The 20,434-nt window shown below is 52.6% G+C and overlaps 1 protein-coding gene and 2 long non-coding RNA genes across 3 annotated transcripts; all 3 read right to left on the reverse strand.

Annotated features, from left to right (window-relative positions):
* Positions 1-3,545: 3,545 nt before the first annotated feature.
* Positions 3,546-6,191, reverse strand: LOC135307332 (uncharacterized). Its single transcript, XR_010368036.1, has 3 exons — positions 5,508-6,191; positions 5,207-5,303; positions 3,546-4,613 (listed from the first exon to the last, which is right to left on the reverse strand). It is a non-coding gene; the product is annotated as an uncharacterized LOC135307332 (long non-coding RNA).
* Positions 6,192-6,281: 90 nt separating this feature from the next.
* Positions 6,282-9,903, reverse strand: LOC135308348 (PHD finger protein 7-like). Its single transcript, XM_064433287.1, is given in 10 exon segments — positions 6,282-6,355; positions 6,910-7,242; positions 7,396-7,514; positions 7,662-7,775; positions 7,991-8,126; positions 8,129-8,346; positions 8,424-8,660; positions 9,009-9,114; positions 9,449-9,725; positions 9,821-9,903. Coding segments are annotated over 9 exon segments (1,380 nt in total). The 5' UTR covers positions 9,492-9,725; positions 9,821-9,903.
* A 6,797-nt stretch (positions 9,904-16,700) lies between these two features.
* Positions 16,701-19,554, reverse strand: LOC135307335 (uncharacterized). Its single transcript, XR_010368038.1, has 3 exons — positions 19,505-19,554; positions 18,879-19,153; positions 16,701-18,674 (listed from the first exon to the last, which is right to left on the reverse strand). It is a non-coding gene; the product is annotated as an uncharacterized LOC135307335 (long non-coding RNA).
* Between the last annotated feature and the right edge of the window lie 880 nt (positions 19,555-20,434).

Raw genomic sequence — 20,434 nt, forward strand, 5'->3', positions numbered from 1 at the left:
CAGCACTGGACAGCAGGACACAGTAACATGTTGTCTTCAGTACATGATCTAATTATTAAAAGTCCTGCAGAGAAGCAGCCCACATTCAAAGTATACTGGCAAAAAAACCCAAACCCTGGTGCAAACCTTGAATTGACTCTAGAACCATGTTCCTGCTCAGAAACACCGGCTAACGCTTTAGGCCAATGCTTTTTCCTGCTAGATCTTTGAAAGGATTTCAAAAGTTTTGTTGTTTGCAACTTCTTCAAGCAACAAATAGGAAACATTTCTGATCTCTAAAAGAAGATTTATTGGTTTGTTTTCACTTTCCTTTTGGAATCCTTACGCTTCACCTGGCATTCCAGAAAATCATGAAAATCCAACATAATATTAGGGGAAGTTCCTGAATTCAGTGTTTGTCGCAAAGCCTTCCTTTGCATACACACGAGGAACTGGTCCTGTACCATAAGGAGAGGCGGTGCTTTCCCTGACTGGACATCACAAGATGGCGTTATACACTCCACTGTGCTGAAACACTTCTGTTGCCTGGTAATTACAAAGCCTCAAGCGCTTCTAGAGGCTTTCCCTGGTGCAAGTTCATGAGCTCCCTCTCTGCTCAACTCTCGAGCCTGTCCAGCTCTCACGGAAGAGCAGCACAGCCTTGTGGAGCATCAGCCCCTGCTGATGGGTTCTGTCCCATCAGCAAACGTGCTGAGGGAGCGCTCCGTCCCTTCTGCCAGGTCACTGGGGAATAAGGCCAACAAGGCTGGCCCCAGCACGGCCCCCTGAGCTCACAGCTACCTGAGTTTGCAGCTCCACTGTGCACTTCTCTACCCCACTGTCCCTGAGCTGCCTCAGGAGCGCCACAAGGGAGGCAGGGACAAAGGCTTGCTGAAGTCCCAGCTGACAAGGGCCACTGCTCTGCCCTCACAAACCCAGCTAGTCACTGCAGCAGCAGAGGTGGCTATCAGATTGGTCAAGCATGGTTTCCATTTCCTGTTATCCCACAGGCTTAGAGATGACATCCAAGAGGAGCTGTTCTTGTCACCTTTCTGAAAATGGAGCTGAGGCTGATGGGCCTGCAGTTTCCTGGCTCCTTCTTGGTGTCCTTTTGGAAGACGACAGTGATGTCGGCCTTCCTCCACTGCTCATGCCTGTCTCTGGGGGTATCACCTTCCCTGATCTGCTGGCAGAGCGCCCTGCGCCAGAGGCAGGAGCAGAGATTTCCCTTGGCCCCAAGAGAGAAGGCCGAGCTCAGGCCGTGTGTCAGTGCGACATGACAACGGCAGGAGAAGGTAGGGCAGGGACGTGGCTGCCCAGGGACCACAGGGGCCCCACATCTCGGGGCTCTGGGCCTGTGCTGCACGCTCACCTGCCTCTCCTTTCCCAGAATCAGCGGAGGAACATCCAGAGGAGACTGGGTTGTTCCTCGACGTGACTGACGGGAGGAGAAGGCAGACAGGAGGAGGGCACACGCAGGGCTGAGCAGGGAGTAGTGCCCTCGTGGCTCAGGGCCTGTTCTGCCAACTCCTCACACACTCTGCTTTCTCCAGCAGAGAGAGAGAGGACCAACACCTGGAGCAGACCTTGGCATTCCTGGGCAGCGTCTCACAGCTGACAGTTGCCATGTCTGACATGAAGCAGGATTGCCCTGGTGCCAGGGAGCCAGGTGAGGGCAAAGCAGGCCTGGCACAGCCTGGCCCAGGGGCTCTTGTGGCAGGCAGTGTGGGGCCCAGAGCAGAGGCAGGGGGAGGCAGGAGCTGCTCAGCCATGCAAGGGCTGGGAGCCTCCCTCCTCCCCGTGTGAGGCCCAGCTGGGCCAGGGGGCAGCTCCTGGGACAGCCGTGCCCGCAATGGCCCCTGCTCTGCAAGGCCTCCAGCCCTGCCCCTCAGGCAGGCAGGCAGGCAGGCAGGGACAGAGCAGCCCTCGGGGCCGATGCTGCTGCAGGCTAAGAGCCCCGCAGAGGTGCTCATGCCCGCTGCCACTGGCTCTGTCCCCTGCAGCATGCATGCTGTGTCACCGTGTGGAGGCTGAGCCCTGTGCTTCCCCAGGCCCTGGCAACTGCTCCTGTGCCGCTCCGGACCTGCCAGGGCACCCACGGGTGCTGCTCTGGCCTCACAGCGGCCAGAACCAACTGGGGCTGTGACAGCTCTGCTGCTCTGGGAACGGCTCTGGGGCAAAGCACCCGCCTGTCCCTGGGCTGGGGGCAGTGCCCAGGCTGGCCTTGGCAGAGCCCATCCGCCCCTGGAGGGCTGGGGGCACCGCTCTGCTCTGGCCCGGCCCGGGCCTGGGCCACCCTTGACATTCCTGCTGCCCTTACAGCCACCAGGCCTGAGCCCGAACTCAATGACCCCAGCCTGGCCAGTCAGAACTGGAGCCTCCCTGATGTTGCCAGGACTCGAGAGCCTCAGCCCCAGCTCCAAAACACTGCCTAACAGGGACTGTCAACACATTCTCTTGTTGGACCATTGAAAGGATTTTGAAAGTCCCATTGCTTGGCAGCCCCTTCAAGGAACAAACGTGACCCACTTCTAATCAGTAAAAGGTATATTGGTTTGCTTGCACTTTCCATTTGGTATCCTTATGCTTCCTTCGGCGTTCCAGAATATCATGAAAATCTAACAAAGTCTTCGGAGAAGTTTCCTATTCCACTATTAAGAGAAGTCTCTAAATTCTCTCTATCTCTTAAATACATTCCTTACAGATAGTTAAGGTGCTGCTCCTGTAAAATACAGAGATGCCGTGCTTTACATTACTGGACAATACAACAGGGCGTTATACACAGCGGTAGACTAAAAAGCTTTTGTTTCCTGGTCAGTAAAAAGTTTCAAGCTCTTCTTGAGGTCCCAAATTAATTTGGCATGCACATTCATACCTGCATTCCCTCCCCATGCTCAGCTTTCGCCTAGAGCTACCAGGGAACAGACGTTCCATACTCACCTCTAGCAATAATCTAAGTCTCTCTTCCTAACCCTCTTTCTCTTCACTGAGCTCTAGTAATCTACAAAATAACTTTGGCTCCTGTGCACAAAACAAACAACCAATTAATAGGGTTAAACACTTCTGACTGTGCTGCTGCTTCTAACAATCATGAACAGGGCAGTAAGAAAGTCAGAAATCAATTCTCCTCATCCTTCTTGTTCTCCTGCCCCCCGCCACACCTTGGCTCCATCAGAAATGTTCCCTGCTGCAGCCTGGTGTACTAAGAACAATGAAAGGCAGCAGCAGTTCTCCTCAACATGCTGCAATCTAAATTGCAGAGAAATAGCAGCCGTTCCCTTAGAAGCTCAGCACCAGGACCCTGCATCTTCCCCAGCATTGAGGCCTGCTGAGGACTGAGCTCTCCGTTTCAACACACCCTGTAAATCAGACAGGCGGGGAGATTGCAGGCCGGTAACTGCATGAACACAGCAGTACCTTGCCTCAGAGTTATCTAATCAGTCTCAAGAAAGGCACAGCCTTTGAGCCTGTCTTAAGACTATATATTCTACAAAATATAACAAGCAATTGTTCTGGAGGCCTGTGCAGGTTTTGGGGACTGTGTATGTTCCCTTTTGTTGTTGTTTGCTTTGTTTCTAAACACCAAATTCACTGGATTCAGAAGAGAAAGCCCCAGATTCATGAGGACAAAGAACCACAGGCACATACAAGCCAAACTCAACATTCCTGATGGTAACACCCGAAAGAAAGGCAGGAAAAAGTTCAAGATGCTACACATACCTGAAGGGATCCAAACTGTCTAGGTAACCTGTCAAGTGACTAAGTTTTTGATAAGCTCTAAAATTCCAGGTTCCTATTAGCCAAATATCTGAAAGAAAAGTAAGCCAGAAATCTGCTTGACCTCTATTTTACCAGGACTTGCTCATGGGATTCCACCACTATTTTGGCCACAAGTAAGGGTGGCAAATTTTGCTAGAAAACATTCATAACTAGTGCAGGAAAGGTTCAGAAGGGAAAGAAATCCAAAAGGGGGTGGAGAAATTCTGTCCTACTTCTTAGGCGTTCATCATTGTCGGAGAAGAAGCAAACTCTAGCACTTTCTGTGTGCGTAGTAAAGAAAGAAACCTAGACAATTACAAAGGGATTTTAGCATCCTAAATTGTACTATGAAATTCCATGCGCATGACTTGAAACTGTAGTGCTTCAGAGAAATTTTGTACATTGAAAAACTTTATTCCATAGTACCCAAATAGAGCTTTTGATTTTACAAAACCCACTTTGAAAGAGAAAACTGACTGTGTCTTTGGCTTTTGGCCAAACTCCGTTTGGAGTTGGTCAAACCCAAATGACCCGGAAAATTTCTTGTGCTCTACTTCTCCTTTTCCACATTCCACTTCACAGCAAACAGGCTGCTGGGCGTTTTGACTCTGTGCAGCACAAATGGTTTTCCAAGATGGCTTTCAGGGGCGTGCAATGTCAGTTTCCCACTTGCTGAGTCCTGCTCTTAATATTGACACAGCATCCAGCTATTATCGCCAAGGAGACAACAAAGAGCAATGGAACTTGCATTTCTCGGTCCTTTTCAATTTCTGACATCTCGGGTTCATCATCACCCTCTGAACTGCAGTCTTGGACACGTCGATCCTCTTGCCACGTGACTTGTACCGGTTTTGTTGTTCCAAGTACCTAAGGTTCTGCGATAACAGCAGCAATAGAGAAAAAAAGCCAAAACCAGATTATTCCTCTGCCGGGCAGGAAGAATTCCTCCTTGCAAGTGAAATACACTGGAAAAGACAGATTTCGGAAGGACAGAATCGTCTCCTGCCAGATTTCCTGAGCTGTATCTGTGCTTCAGGATTTTCCCCTTAGTTCTAGGCATCCCTTATGTATTTTTCAACGTTTATCATTGCATTCAGAAGACACTGAATACCTTCTGAATTCAGTACAAATGTTGGGGGCTTCTTGCTTTGTGCTGTTGCATTGGGTTTTTTAGGATTTTGGATAACTTCACAACATTTCTTTTCCCTCCTACACGACTAGGACTCGATCTAATGTTGTTTCATCTTCATTTCATACAGCCTCATTTTATCTAGGATTGGGACACCCCAATGATCATGTGCCGTTCAGTTTCCTTTTTCTAAAGGTCCAAGAATAGAATTCAGTAACAAACAGAATGCTCATGGACCTTGGGGTCAGCTCCAGGATTTTGCTTTTCCCTCTACATTAACACACATTTCCTTTAAAATCTTGTCAGGTTCTAGGAAACTTGATATGACTGGTATGTTACCTTTTGCCCTCTTTGAGGAATTCAGGGCATGACAACAAGTTTTTCCACCACTCTGCAAAGTACCCAATGCCTTCTCGAAGCATGCCTTCCCGAATTCCTGAAACACAAGCATCAGGTACCTCTCATGAATCTGCCTCAGCCTTGGCAAGCTGAAATGAAGATCAAAATGCTGCTGCCTAATTCCTGACTTCTGCTGCAGAAAATCCCCTGGATCCTGACCTTCTTTACACCCTACTGCTCTGCAGTGCCTGCCAGAAGCTCTTTCTTAGCAATGGCACTGTTCGAAGGGTTCTGCTCTTACCTTCTTTGATGCCCAACTCCTCTGTGTCTCCAAAGAAGGAAAACCTGAAAGCACTCCACTCCTGAGCTGCATCCGTCTCAGGCAAAGGTCCCAAATGGTCACCTGGGCCAGAGTCCTGTGCGTCCTCTTTGTCCCAGGGTATTTCCACACTCTTTTCTGCTTTGTTCTTTGAAGGTCCAATCAAGTCTTTCAAGTCAGCAGCAACATTGGAATTGTTTTCTTCAGACACTTGAGACAGTGTTTCGCTCTCTACTTTCTTCTTCCTTTTGGCTTTCCCGAAAGGAGATTGCTCAAGGATAGCAACCCAGCACACATCCTCTCCAAAGACAGCTTCCCCAAGAGCCACCTTGCTCTGAATGTCTCCCTAACCGGATCCAAGCCCATTAAGGAGTGGTTCACTTTCAAGGCTAAGCAGTGGGGAAAAATCTGAGGTTGGAGTCTAAAGGCAGGAGCAAGAGTCCTTTTCCATTCGCCACATCCTTAAGGGACTTGTCACTGAATAGACGGTTACACAGAAATCAAGGTATTTAGCACAGACCTCTTTCTTGCCGGTAGAAATGTCAAGAGCTAACAGGGTTTTCTCACAGACCTGCAAATCTCAGGGGCCCTGTGCTGACCGTTCTCACCTAACTTTGGGCAGCGAGCCCAAGGACTAGAAAGAAAAGATGGCGCTACGTGCTGCTGTCGGAGGTTCCACTTGAGGCCCGACGTCGCTGGCGGGAGCGGCTGCTCCTGCAGGACATCCCCGACAGTGTCCCCCTGCGCCTTGGACTCTCAGCACGCGCTGCTGTCCTCCTGCTGCTGTCCTGGCCACTCCTGGACTGCACAGGTGGATCCGAGGCCCGGCGCTGCAGGCGGGACCGGCTGCGTCTGGGGGACGTCTCTGACGATTTCTCCCTTTGCCTGGGCCCCTCAGCCCTCGGCCCTGTCCTGCTGCTGCTGCTGTCACGCCGACTCCTGGACCGGACACGTGGACTCTGGGCCCGACCCTGCTGCCGGGAGCGGCGTTGTCTGGGGGATGTCCGTGGAGCCGTCTCCCTTTGCCTGGGTCTCTCAGCCCTCGGCCCTGTCCTGCTGCTGCTGCTGTCACGCCTGGACGGGACAGGTGGACTCTGGGCCCAACTCTGCTGCCGGGAGCGGCTGTGCCTGGGGGATGTCTGTGGAGGTGTCCCCCTTTGCCTGGGCCCCTCAGCCCTCGGCCCTGTCCTGCTGCTGCTGCTGTCACGCCGACTCCTGGACCGGACACGTGGACTCTGGGCCCGACCTTGCTGCCGGGAGCGGCTGTGTCTGGGGGATGTCTGTGGAGGTGTCTCCCTTTGCTGGGGCCTCTCAGCCCTTGATGTTGTCCTGCTGCTCTTGTCACAGCGACTCCTCGATCGGACGGACTGATTTGGGTCCTGACCTTGCGGGCCAGAGCTGTTTCGCCTGCGGTCAGTCCCAGCACGTCTGGAATGGAGCCCGTCCTCAGGGTCTGGGGAGCTGCTGTATGTTGGCCTTGATCTGCTGGGGCTGCTGGTGTCCAGCAAGGAAGATGGCAGTGACTGCTGTGATGCTGGCTGTTGCTGGCTGTTTTGGCTGCTGGTCTCTGGAGATGGAGACGGGGGAACCAGCCCCGATGGCACCGGCGTACCGGAGCTTGGCCTGATGTCCTGGGATTCTGAGGAGCCATGAGCAGATTCCTGTCCTGACTGTCTGGCCAGGCTGGGGCTACTGAGCTCTGGCTCATCCCTGGAGGCTGTAAGGGCAAGCAGGAATGTCAAAGGCCTCCCAGGGCCAAGGCAGGCCAGGCCAGAGTAGTACCTCCATGCCTTCAGGAGCAGACGGGCTCTGACAAGGCCAGCCTGGGCACTGCCCCCAGCCCAGGGACACCGGGGGCTTTGACTCATACACGTTCCAAGACCAGCACAGCTGTCACACTCCCATCTGTATGTCTTGTTTCTCAGGCCAGAGCAGCGCCTGTGGGTGCCCTCAGCAGCACAGGAGGAGCACAGGAGCAATTGCCAGGGCCTGGGGAGGCAAAGAGACTTATGGCACTGAGGACAAAGTGTCCCAGCACGTGGTTGTCTGGCCAAGCTCTTGCAAGTTCTTGCCTCTTTCAGCCCTTGCTGAGATATGGTTTCCCTCCAGAGCCCCAGGTGCAGCTTCCCAACTTACCCCTCATGCTCTGCCTCCTCCCTGCCTCCAGGGTAAAGGCATTCCCTGGCATTGCACATGCTGTGCCTCTCTCCAAGATAAGCAAAGGCATTGTTCTCCTCCCACGTTGGATGTCTGATGCAGAAAGGAAAACCTGATGAGTTTCTGCTGCCCTCCCCTCATGGAGCTCCAGGGTGTCCCTGCTTTTCCTCCAGCGCTTTTCCAAGTTGTGGGTGAAGCTGAAGCCCAGAGTCATGGGACAGGGCAGGGCCAGGACTGCTGGGGCAGGGCCTGGCACAACACAGCACGTGCACCCTCCTGTCTTGTGAGCCAGGCAGAAGGACACCAACCTGAAGGGGATTCGGATCCCCATGATGAACATTTCAACAGAGAAGTCCTCACTGTCTCTGCACAGGGGACAGCAGAAGTATAAAAGACCAGCGCACATGGCCTGTCCCTGCAGGGCAAACACATGCAGTGTGAGCCAGGCCCAGGTGCTGCTGAGCACCTGCTGCGCCCCAGGGCTGAGGGGAGGGATCCGACCTGGATGCAGTCCCTGTGGAACCAGGCTCTTTTGCACGTTGGGCACACCATGGTTTCAAAGGTCTTTCTATCCTCCACAGGCTCCATGCAGATGGGGCAATCGGTGCCCGGCTCTGGAGTCGCCCGCACGTCCTGCTCTGGACGGTGCTCAGGGCAATAGGAGCTGGGAGAAAAATGGATGAGCACAGTGAGAAGTGCTGGATCCCTGGCCAGTGGTGGCCAGAAGCGGAGAGGAGGTACCTGTATGGAGGAATGTACTGATTGACACAGCCGCCCTCCTTGGCACAGGGCAGGTGGAACCATCTCTCGCAGTCCTCCTTGCAGCACGTGATGGTTGCCCCGCTCTGGCCACAGACGCAGCAGCGCTGGAAAGAGCCAAGCAGCCCCATCAGCAGCAGCCTCGGGGCCTCCCCTGGCAGCCCCGCGGCTCCGGGCAGGGCGCAGGATGCGGCCACTGCTGGGTCCCAGCCCACAGAGCTGCCTTGGGGAGGAGGGAGGAGGCTCCTGTGCCAGAGCCTCTGTGCCAGAGCTGCTGGGAGCCAGACTTTGTCCCAGAGCTGGCTGTTGGGCCAGCCTTGCTTTGCTGCAGCCTGGGCTAAACTATGGCAAACCTCGCCTGGCACAAATCTCCCTGCTCTTGTCAGACTCTCACCTTGTGTGCCGCCCGCCACACTGCAATTTGGATATCTCGAGGCAGAAAGCCCATGAGTCCAACATGATCCCCCTCTTGGCGAAAAAGCAGAGTGGCGAAAAACTGCAGCAAAGGGGAGGAGCTGATGAGGAGAGAGTGGCAGGAACTGCCCATTGCAGTGGTGGAGGGAGCACCTGCAGCCACGCACCAGGCAAAAGACGTGGGCACAGAGCCCACCCTTCTCCACTTTGTCACCGCAGGTGTCCGGGTCAGCCTCCACACGGCGACACAGCATGCATGCTGCAGGGGACAGAGCCAGTGGCAGCGGGCATGAGCACCTCTGCGGGGCTCTTAGCCTGCAGCAGCCTCGGCCCCGAGGGCTGCTCTGTCCCTGCCTGCCTGCCTGCCTGCCTGAGGGGCAGGGCTGGAGGCCTTGCAGAGCAGGGGCCATTGCGGGCACGGCTGTCCCAGGAGCTGCCCCCTGGCCCAGCTGGGCCCCACACGGGGAGGAGGGAGGCTCCCAGCCCCGGCATGGCTGAGCAGCTCCTGCCTCCCCCTGCCTCTGCTCTGGGCCCCACACTGCCTGCCACAAGAGCCCCTGGGCCAGGCTGTGCCAGGCCTGCTTTGCCCTCACCTGGCTCCCTGGCGCCAGGGCCCTCCTGCTTCCTGTCAGTCATGGCAACTGTCAGCTGTGAGTCGCTGTCCAGGAATGCTATGGTCTGCTCCAGGTGTTTGTCCTCTCTCTCTGCTGGAGAAAGCAGAGTGTGTGAGGAGTTGGCAGAACAGGCCCAGAGCCACGAGGCCACTACTCCCTGCTCAGCCCTGCGTGAGTCCTGCTCCTGTCTGCCTTCTCCACCCGTTGGTCAGGTTGAGGAACACCGCAGTCTCCTCTGGATATTCCTCCTCTGATTCTGGGAAAGGAGAGGCAGGTGAGCCTGCAGCACAGGCCCAGAGCCCCGAGATGTGGGGGCCCTGTGGTCCCTGGGCAGCCACGTCCCTGCCCTACCTTCTCCTGCCGTTGTCAGGTTGCACTGACACACCGCCTGAGCCCAGCCTTCCCTTTTGGGGCCGTGCTTGCATGGGTCACAATGGCCACTCTGACATCAGCATCGTACAACCCCAGTTGGGGCAGCCATGGCTTCAGGTCCCTGGCAACCACTTGTGGAAGCCCCCTTGGGAACCGAGACTCTGAGATGGCTCCGAGCCTTTGGTCAGCGGGGACCCAGGGTCAGGACTCCTGCAGCAAGTGCAGGGTCAAATGCCAGGCCCTGGTGCAGCCATCCAGGGTGGTACTGTAGGCAGGAAGCTGCTGTTCAGGCACTGCCACTGCAGGGCTCTGGCCCTGGCCATGGGAAATGTCTGCTCCGGCCCCTGGCAGTCGGTTGCCCAGATAGCCGGTGCAGAGTCTCCTGCACTGCAGAGATTCAAACCCTCCTCTAGGTGATCCAACTTTTTCCTGCACCTGTCTGGAGAAAACTAAGATGAACATGACTTGATCCCGCTGCTGATTACCACTGGGAACAGGAGATATACCTGGAGACCACCACAGCTGCCTCCACACCTCACTTATCCTCTCATCCATCAATTAACAACTTTGACATTGCTTATAAATGGAAAAGTTAGCATTAAGCTTCTTTAGAAGCATCATCTTTTACACTGGCTCAGTGGAAACACAGAAAACTCCATGAGAATTTTCAGTGTACATCTGACAGGAGAGCTTGCAACAGTCCTTGACTCAGAAGTCAAATGCAGGAGGATGCTTTTCCCCCAGGAAAGGAACTTTTCCAGTTTGGCCCATGCATTCCTACTAGCAAAAATATTTTTAAAAAATCAAGAAGAGAAGCAGAAACAATTCTTGTCGACTTTTATCATTCATGTCTCTGCAAACATGCTCCTGGAAATCCAGGTCCATGACTTCTAGAACAATCAGGGGCATCCTGGGGAAACAGGGCAAGGGCTGACAAGCAGGGACACCCTGCACCTGCCTGATGCTGGGGCAGCAGGAGTTCATGCACTTTCCTGTCTCCATGGGAGAGCCACCTTGGGCGGAAGGCGATGCCTTCACTGATCTAGGAGGGAGGCAGAGCCGGTGCAATGCCAGGGAATGCCTTTAGCCAGTGAAAGGGACGCTCCAAAGTTTCCCTCATTTTGCCTCACGACCGTCGCCAGAACAGAGACCGGGACCGCTGAAGACCCTGACTGGAGGTCTGGCCTGGCTGAGGTGGATGCTTGCCAAGGGCTTGTTTGCAGCTGGGTCTGCACTGCAGCCACGGTTTCCTGCTTCCAGCAGGGCCTGCCAAGGAGCGACTCGCCCCCTATGCTTGCGCCTGCTTGGCAGCAATGGCCCATGAATTTCCCCACCTGTCGGCCAAATGAACTTTCAGGGGTTATTTGGTGGTCCCCCATGGAAAACTTTTCATCTGTTTCACTATCACTGTGACAAAGGGAGATTGAAGCCCCCTCCCAAGGACCGAGACTGACACCTCTATTATCCTGCACGTGGCGGGGGGGCTGGCCTGGTCAAAGCAAGATGCTTGCCCAGGTGTGGTCGTTGACCCAAGAAAACCATGGCTCTCGCTCACTGCTGAGAACATGGACTGTCTGCACCCGTTCTCAGTACCCGTTCTCCCTCAACAATTTCAATAGTCTTAGGCTTTATTGTATCTGTTTCTCCTCGGCAATTTCAAGATCTCTTTCTCCCCCTTGGCAAAAGACTATAATAGATGCCTGAGTTAACCAGGACTTTGAGATCCTTCCCGACTGGACAAGGCGAATTTCCCATTGACTGCAACACCAGGCTTTTGTCTCTACATTTGGTACTTATACACCCATTTTCTCTCTCTCTCTCTCTATCTTTCATCTCTTTTCTACTCCCTATTGTAAGAGCTGTAATGAGAGATGCGGGACTCCAGGCAGCTCTTCAAAAATGCAGTTTATTACATCCAAGACGTTAGAGCAGTCCAGGGTCGTGGGCGACAGATCCTGTGCCTACAGCTGTCAGCTGCATCTGCAGGCAGGCCTGGAGACCCTTAGTTTAGGTCACAAATGCATTATTTACTTTTCTTTGCTGAGCATCTTAATACAGTAGAACCAATCTATACCTTAACTTTTATCTATAGCCAATCTTAACTACTACAATTACCATGTTCATGTTAGTATTCTCCAATGACTAAAGGTTAGTACATTACAGTTTAAGCTAGAAGTTGTTTTCCAGTTTTCTTGCAGTGGAAAATTCGGAGACCTTTTTTGTACTTGCAACATTTGCTGACTTGTTTGCCTGTGCTATCTTTCTGCGTGGTAAAAACATCTTCTTGTTTGACGTGGGTTTATCCTTTGTTCTAAGTCATAAAAACCCCCTTCCAACTAACATAGCCTTTGCCTCCTTGGTTATCCAGTAAGACTGGCTCAGCAATTCTTTTCTTCTGTATCAAAACTTGTTTCCATCTCTATTCCTTCCTCAGCTTCTACATTCAAAAATCTTTCTACTAAGCATACATATCTGTGAGACTTTCTTGTCAAACTTTCATCCCTCCCAACACCCTATATTGCATTTGCTGTGGTCATTCAATAAAAGGTTAATTTCTTTTGATCAATACTGAAATCCCCTCCGTGTTGTTTTTGCACTCTGAGATCAGTTAATGAACCATCACGACCCCACTCGCTCCAGCGGATCCTGACACCCAGGAGGGAGGGAGGAGGCAGAGGAAGAGGGGTAAGCTGGGAAGCTGCACCCGTGGCTCTGCAGGGAACCCGGCAAGGGCTCCAAGCAGTAGGAGCCAGAAGAGCTTGGCCGGACAATCCTGAGCCATGGACACTTTCTCCTCAGCGCCAGGAACCCGTTGGCCTCTCCAGGCCCTGGGCACTGCTCCGGTGCAGCTCCTGCGAGTTACACACAGACACAGAGCTACCTGCTCTGTCTCAGCCCTCTTCAGCACTGGACAGCAGGACACAGTAACATGTTGTCTTCAGTACACGATCTAATTATTAAAAGTCCTGCAGAGAAGCAGCTCACATTCAAAGCATACAGGCAAAAAACCCCAAACCCTGGTACAAACCTTGAATTGACTCTAGAACCGTGTTCCTGCCTAGAAACACCGGCTAACGCTTTAGGCCAGTAAATTTTCCTGCTAGATTTTTGAAAGCATTTCAAAAGTTTTGTTGTTTGCAACTTCTTCAAGCAACAAACAGGAAACATTTCTGATCTCTAAAAGAAGATTTACTGGTTTGTTTTCACTTTCCTTTTGGAATCCTTACGCTTCACCTGGCATTCCAGAAAATCATGAAAATCCAACATAATAGTAGGGGAAGTTCCTGAATTCACTGTTTGTCGCAAAGCCTTCCTTTGCATACACACGAGGAACTGGTCCTGTACCATAAGGAGAGGTGGTGGTTTCCCTGACTGGACATCACAAGATGACGTTATACACTCCAGTGTACTGAAAAACTTCTGTTGCCAGGTAATTACAAAGCCTCAAGCTCTTCTAGAGGCTTTCCCTGGTGCAAGTTCATGAGGTCCCTCTCTGCTCAACTCTCGAGCCTGTCCAGCTCTCACGGAAGAGCAGCACAGCCTTGTGGAGCATCAGCCCCTGCTGATGGGTTCTGTCCCATCAGCAAACGTGCTGAGGGAGCGCTCCGTCCCTTCTGCCAGGTCACTGGGGAATAAGGCCAACAAGGCTGGCCCCAGCACGGCCCCCTGAGCTCACAGCTACCTGAGTTTGCAGCTCCACTGTGCACTTCTCTACCCCACTGTCCCTGAGCTGCCTCAGGAGCGCCACAAGGGAGGCAGGGACAAAGGCTTGCTGAAGTCCCGGCTGACAAGGGCCACCGCTCTGCCCTCACAAACCCAGCCAGTCACTGCAGCAGCAGAGGTGGCTATCAGATTGGTCAAGCATGGTTTCCATTTCCTGTTATCCCACAGGCCTAGAGATGACATCCAAGAGGAGCTGTTCTCGTCACCTTTCTGAAAATGGAGCTGAGGCTGATGGGCCTGCAGTTTCCTGGCTCCTTTTTGGTGTCCTTTTGAAAGACTGCAGTGATGTCGGCTTTCCTCTACTGCTCACGCCTGTCTCTGGGGGTATCACCTTCCCTGATCTGCTGGCAGAGCGCCCTGCGCCAGAGGCAGGAGCAGAGATTTCCCTTGGCCCCAAAAGGGAAGGCCGTGCTCAGGCCGTGTGTCAGTGCGACCTGACAACGGCAGGAGAAGGTAGGGCAGGGACGTGGCTGCCCAGGGACCACAGGGGCCCCACACCTCCGGGCTCTGGGCCTGTGCTGCAGGCTCACCTGCCTCTCCTTTCCCAGAATCAGTGGAGGAACGTCCAGAGGAGAACTGCGGTGTTCCTCGACGTGACTGACGGGAGGAGAAGGCGGACAGGAGCAGGGCTCACGCAGGGCTGAGCAGGGAGTAGTGCCCTCATGGCTCAGGGCCTGTTCTGCCAACTCCTCACACACTCTGCTTTCTCCAGCAGAGAGAGAGAGGACCAACACCTGGAGCAGACCTTGGCATTCCTGGACAGCGACTCACAGCTGCCAGCTGCCATGTCTGACAGGAAGCAGGAGGGTCCTGGTGCCAGGGAGCCAGGTGAGGGCAAAGCAGCCAAGGCACAGCCTGGCCCAGGGGCTCTTGTGGCAGGCAGTGTGGGGCCCAGAGCAGAGGCAGGGGGAGGCAGGAGCTGCTCAGCCATGCCGGGGCTGGGAGCCTCCCTCCTCCCCGTGTGGGGCCCAGCTGGGCCAGGGGGCAGCTCCTGGGACAGCCGTGCCCGCAATGGCCCCTGCTCTGCAAGGCCTCCAGCCCTGCCCCTCAGGCAGGCAGGCAGGCAGGGACAGAGCAGCCCTTGGGGCCGAGGCTGCTGCAGGCTAAGATTCCCGCAGAGGTGCTCATGCCCGCTGCCACTGGCTCTGTCCCCTGCAGCATGCATGCTGTGTCGCCTTGTGGAGGCTGAGCCCTGTGCTTCCCCAGGCCCTGGCAACTGCTCCTGTGCCGCTCCGGCCCTGCCCAGGGCACCCACGGGCGCTGCTTGGGCCTCACAGCTGCCAGAACCAGCTGGGGCTGTGTCAGCTCTGCTGCTCTGGGCTCGGCTCTGGGGCAAAGCACCCGCCTGTCCCTGGGCTGGGGGCAGTGCCCAGGCTGGCCTTGGCAGAGCACGTCTGCCCCTGGAGGGCTGGGGGCACCGCTCTGCTCTGGCCCGGCCCAGGCCTGGGCCACCCTTGACATTCCTGCTTGCCCTTACAGCCACCAGGCCTGAGCCCGAGCTCAATGGCCCCAGCCTGGCCAGTCACAACTGGAGCCCCCCTGATGTCCCCAGGACTCGAGAGCCTCAGCCCTGTTATGAATAGAAAGCTAGCTATTTATTTTAAGGTTGCAGAGTTAAAAATAAATCAGACCAATTGTTGTAAGTGAGTTTCACTGCCAAAGAAAAGTTCTTCAAGTACCTCTTAATGTCTGGTGATTAACCATTGTTCCCCCTGATGCTGGCCGCTTGCCAGGGAGGGACACGGAACAGACCCTCCAAGTACAAGGAAAATAGCAGTGACATCAGAGCCAGTATGCACATGGGAAATGCATTGCGCCCCGAAGTTTTACAGTTTTTACAAGATAAACCTGTAAAATTACGAGACAACAAGTGATCTAAGTGACGTCTAAGGATGGGAGCATAGTCCGGTACCCGCTTGGATCCTTTTTGCTTCTCACCCTAACCTGAAAAATGCTGATTAAAGAGACGCCCCGGAGTGTTAGCCAAAAAAGGGAGGAATCTGCTACTCTCCCGTGAGGACGGAATCCCCAGCTCTGCCTGCAGACCAGCGGACAAAGCTGCATCACTCTCCGTCTCTGTGACACGCGCTGGAGCAGCGGCAGCGTGGGCGCGACCCATCGATTTCTCCCCACCTGAGCTGATTCTTCTTAATAAAGGCATTAAAAAGGAGAAAGATCTCCTGCCCATTTATTTCAAGCCCCAGGTACAAAACACTGCCTAACAGGGACTGTCAACTCGTTCTCTTGTTGGACGCTTGAAAGGATTTTGAAAGTCCCATTGCTTGGCAGCTCCTTCAAGGAACAAACGTGACCCGCTTCTAATCAGTAAAAGGTTTATTGGTTTGCTTGCACTTTCTATTTGGTATCCTTATGCTTCCTTCGGCGTTCCAGAATATAATGAAAATCTAACAACGTCTTCGGAGAAGTTTCCTATTCCACTACTTGGAGAAGTCTCTAAATTCACTCTATCTCTTAAATACATTCCTTACAGATAGTTAAGGTGCTGCTCCTGTAACACACAGAGTTGTAGTGGTTTACCTGACTGGAAAACACAACAGGGCGTTATACACAGCGGTAGACTAAAAAGCTTTTGTTTCCAGGTCAATAAAAAGTTTCAAGCTCTTCCTGAGGTCCCAAATTAATTTGGAATGCGCATTCATACCTGCATTCCCTCCCCATGCTCAGCTTTCGCCTAGAGCTACCAGGGAACAGAAGTTCCATACTCACCTCAAGCAATAATCTAAGTCTGTCTTCCTAACCCTCTTTCTCTTCACTGAGCTCTAGTAATCTACAAAATAACTTTAGGTCCTGTGCACAAAACAAACAACCAATTAATAGGGTTAAACACTTCTGACTGTGCTGCTGCTTCTCACAATCATGAGCAGGGCAGTAAGAAAGTCAGAAATCAATTCTCCTCATCCTTCCTGTTCTCCTGCCCCCCACCACACCTTGGCTCCATCAGAAATGTTCCCGGCTGCAGCCTGGTGTACTAAGAAAAATGAAAGGCAGCAGCAGTTCTCCTCAACATGCTGCAATCTAAATTGCAGGGAAATCACAGCCGTTCCCTTAGAAGCTCAGCACCAGGACCCTGCATCCTCCCCCAGCACTGAGGCCTGCTGAGGACTGAGCTCTCCGTTTCAACACACCCTGTAAATCAGACAGGCGGGGAGATTGCAGGCCGGTAACTGCATGGACACAGCAGTACCTTGCATCAGAGTTAACCAATCAGTCTCAAGAAAGGCACAGCCTTTGAGCCTGTCTTAAGACTACATATTCTACAAAATATAACAAGCAATTGTTCTGGAGGCCTGTGCAGTTTTGGGGGACTGTGTATGTTCCCTTTTGCTGTTGTTTGCTTTGTTTCTAAACACCAAATTCACTGGATTCAGAAGAGAAAGCCCCAGATTCATGAGGACGAAGAACCACAGGCACATACAAGCCAAACTCAACATTCCTGATGGTAACACCCGAAAGAAAGGCAGGAAAAAGTTCAAGATGCTACACATACCTGAAGGGATCCAAACTGTCTAGGTAACCTGTCAAGTGACTAAGTTTTTGATAAGCTCTAAAAGTCCAGATTCCTATTAGCCAAATATCTGAAAGAAAAGAAAGCCAGAAATCTGCTGGACCTCTATTTTACCAGGACTTGCTCACGGGATTCTACCACTATTTTGGCCACAAGTAAGGGTGGCAAATTTTGCTAGAAAACATTCATAACTAGTGCAGGAAAGGTTCAGAAGGGAAAGAAATACAAAAGGGGGAGGAGAAATTCTGTCCTACCTCTTAGGCGTTCATCATCGTCGGAGAAGAAGAAAACTCTAGCACTTTCAGTGCGTGGTAAAGAGAGAAACCTAGACAATTACAAAGGGATTTTAGCATCCTAAATTGTACTATCAAATTCCATGCGCATGACTTGAAACTGTAGTGCTTCAGAGAAACTGTATACATTGAAAAACTTTATTCCCTAGTACCCAAATAGAGCTTTTGATTTTACAAAACCCACTTTGAAAGAGGAAACTGACTGTGTCTTTGGCTTTTGGCCAAACTCCGTTTGGAGTTGGTCAAACCCAAATGACCTGGTAAATTTCTTGTGCTCTACTTCCCTTTTTCCACATTCAACCTGACAGCAAATGGGCTGCTGGAAGTTTTGACTCTGTGCAGCACAAATGGTTTTCCAAGATGGCTTTCAGGGGCGTGCAATGTCAGTTTCCCACTTGCTGAGTGCTGCTGTTAATATTGACACAGCATCCAGCTACTACCGCCAAGGAGACAACAAAGAGCAATGGAACTTGCATTTCTCGGTCCTTTTCAATTTCAGACATCTCGGGTTCATCATCACCCTCTGAACTGCAGTCTTGGACACGTCAATCCTCTTGCCACGTGACTTGTACCGGTTTTGTTGTTCCAAGTACGTAAGGCTCTGCGATAACAGCAGCAGTAGAGAAAAAAAGCCAAAACCAGATTATTCCTCTGCTGGGCCGGAAAAATTCCTCCTTGCAAGTGAAATACACTGGAAAAGACAGATTTCGGAAGGACAGAATCGTCTCCTGCCAGATTTTCTGAGCTGTATCTGTGCTTCAGGATTTTCCCCTTAGTTCTAGGCATCCCTTATATATTTTTAAACATTTATCATTTCATTCAGAAGACACTGAATACCTTCTGAATTCAGTACAAATGTGGGGGGCTTCTTGCTTTGTGCTGTTGCATTGGGTTTTTTAGGATTTTGGATAACTTCACAACATTTCTTTTCTCTCCTACACGACTAGGACTCGATCTAATGTTGTTTCATCTTCATTTCATACAGCTTCATTTTATCTAAGATTGGGACACCCCAATGATCATGTGGTATTCAGTTTCCTTCTTCTAAAGGTCCAAGAATAGAATTCAGTAACAAACAGAATGCTCATGGACCTTGGGGTCTGCTCCAGGATTATGCTTTTCCCTCTACATTAACACACATTTCCTTTAAAATCTTGTCAGGTTCTAGGAAACTTGATATGACTGGTATGTTACCTTTTGCCCTCTTTGAGGAATTCAGGGCATGACAACAAGCTTTTCCACCACTCTGCAAAGTACCCAATGCCTTCTCAAAGCATGCCTTCCTGAATTCCTGAAACACAAGCATCAGGTACCTCTCATGAATCTGCCTCAGCCTTGGCAAGCTGAAATGAAGATCAAAATGCTGCTGCCTAATTCCTGACTTCTGCTGCAGAAAATCCCCTGGATCCTGACCTTCTTTACACCCTATTGCTCTGCAGTGCCTGCCAGAAGCTCTTTCTTAGCAATGGCACTGTTCGAAGGGTTCTGCTCTTACCTTCTTTGATACCCAACTGCTCTGTGTCTCCAAAGAAGGAAAACTTGAAAGCACTCCACTCCTGAGCTGCGTCCTTCTCAGGCAAAGGTCCCAAATGGTCACCTGGGCCAGAGTCCTGTGCGTCCTCTTTGTCCCAGGGTATTTCCACAGTCTTTTCTGCTTTGTTCTTTGAAGGTCCAATCAAGTCTTTCAAGTCAGCAGCAACATTGGAATTGTTTTCTTCAGACACTTGAGACAGTGTTTCGCTCTCTTCTTTCTTCTTCCTTTTGGCTTTCCTGAAAGGAGATTGCTCAAGGATAGCAACACAGCACACGTCCTTTCCAAAGACAGCTTCCTCAGGAGCCACCTTGCTCTGAACGTCTCCCTAACCGGATCCAAGCCCATTAAGGAGTGGTTCATTTTCAAGGCTAAGCAGTGGGGAAACATCTGAGGTTGGAGTCTAAAGGCAGGAACAAGAGTCCTTTTCAATTAGCCACATCCTTAAGGGACTTGTCACTGAATAGACGGTTACACAGAAATCAAGGTATTTAGCACAGACCTCTTTCCTGCCGGTAGAAATGTCAAGAGCTAACAGGGTTTTCTCACAGACCTGCAAATCTCAGGGGCCCTGTGCTGACCGTTCTCACCTTCACTTCCGGCAGCGAACCCATGGACTAGAAAGAAAAGATGGCGCTACGTGCTGCTGTCGGAGGTGCCACTTGAGGCCCGACGTCGCTGGCGGGAGCGGCTGCTCCTGCGGGACATCCCCGACCATGTCCCCCTGCGCCTTGGACTCTCAGCACTCGCTGCTGTCCTCCTGCTGCTGTCCTGGCCACTCCTGGACTGCACAGGTGGATGCGAGGCCCGGCGCTGCAGGCGAGACCGGCTGCGTCTGGGGGACGTCTCTGACCATGTCTCCCCTGGCCTGGGCCCCTCAGCTCTCGGCCCTGTCCTGCTGCTGCTGCTGTCACGCCGACTCCTGGACCGGACACGTGGACTCTGGGCCCGACCCTGCTGCCGGGAGCGGCTGTGCCTGGGGGATGTCTGTGGAGGTGTCTCCCTTTGCCTGGGCCCCTCAGCCCTGGGCTCTGTCCTGCTGCTGCTGCTGTCACGCCGACTCCTGGACCGGACATGTGGACTCTGGGCCCAACCTTGCTGCCGGGAGCGGCTGTGTCTGGGGGATGTCCGTGGAGGTGTCTCCCTTTGCCAGGGCCTCTCAGCCCTTGATGTTGTCCTGCTGCTCCTGTCACAGCGACTCCTCGATCGGACGGACTGATTTGGGTCCGGACCTTGCAGGCCAGAGCTGTTTCGCCTGCGGTCAGGCCCAGCACGTCTGGAATGGAGCCCGTCCTCAGGGTCTGGGGAGCTGCTGTATGTTGGCCTTGATCTGCTGGGGCTGCTGGTGTCCAGCAAGGAAGATGGCAGTGACTGCTGTGATGCTGGCTGTTGCTGGCTGTTTTGGCTGCTGGTCTCTGGAGATGGAGACGGGGGAGCCAGCCCCGATGGCACCGGCGTGCCGGAGCTGGGCCTGATGTCCTGGGATTCTGAGGAGCCATGAGCAGATTCCTGTCCTGACT

Source organism: Passer domesticus, chromosome 9, assembly GCF_036417665.1.
Source record: "Passer domesticus isolate bPasDom1 chromosome 9, bPasDom1.hap1, whole genome shotgun sequence".
Lineage (NCBI taxonomy): Eukaryota > Metazoa > Chordata > Aves > Passeriformes > Passeridae > Passer > Passer domesticus.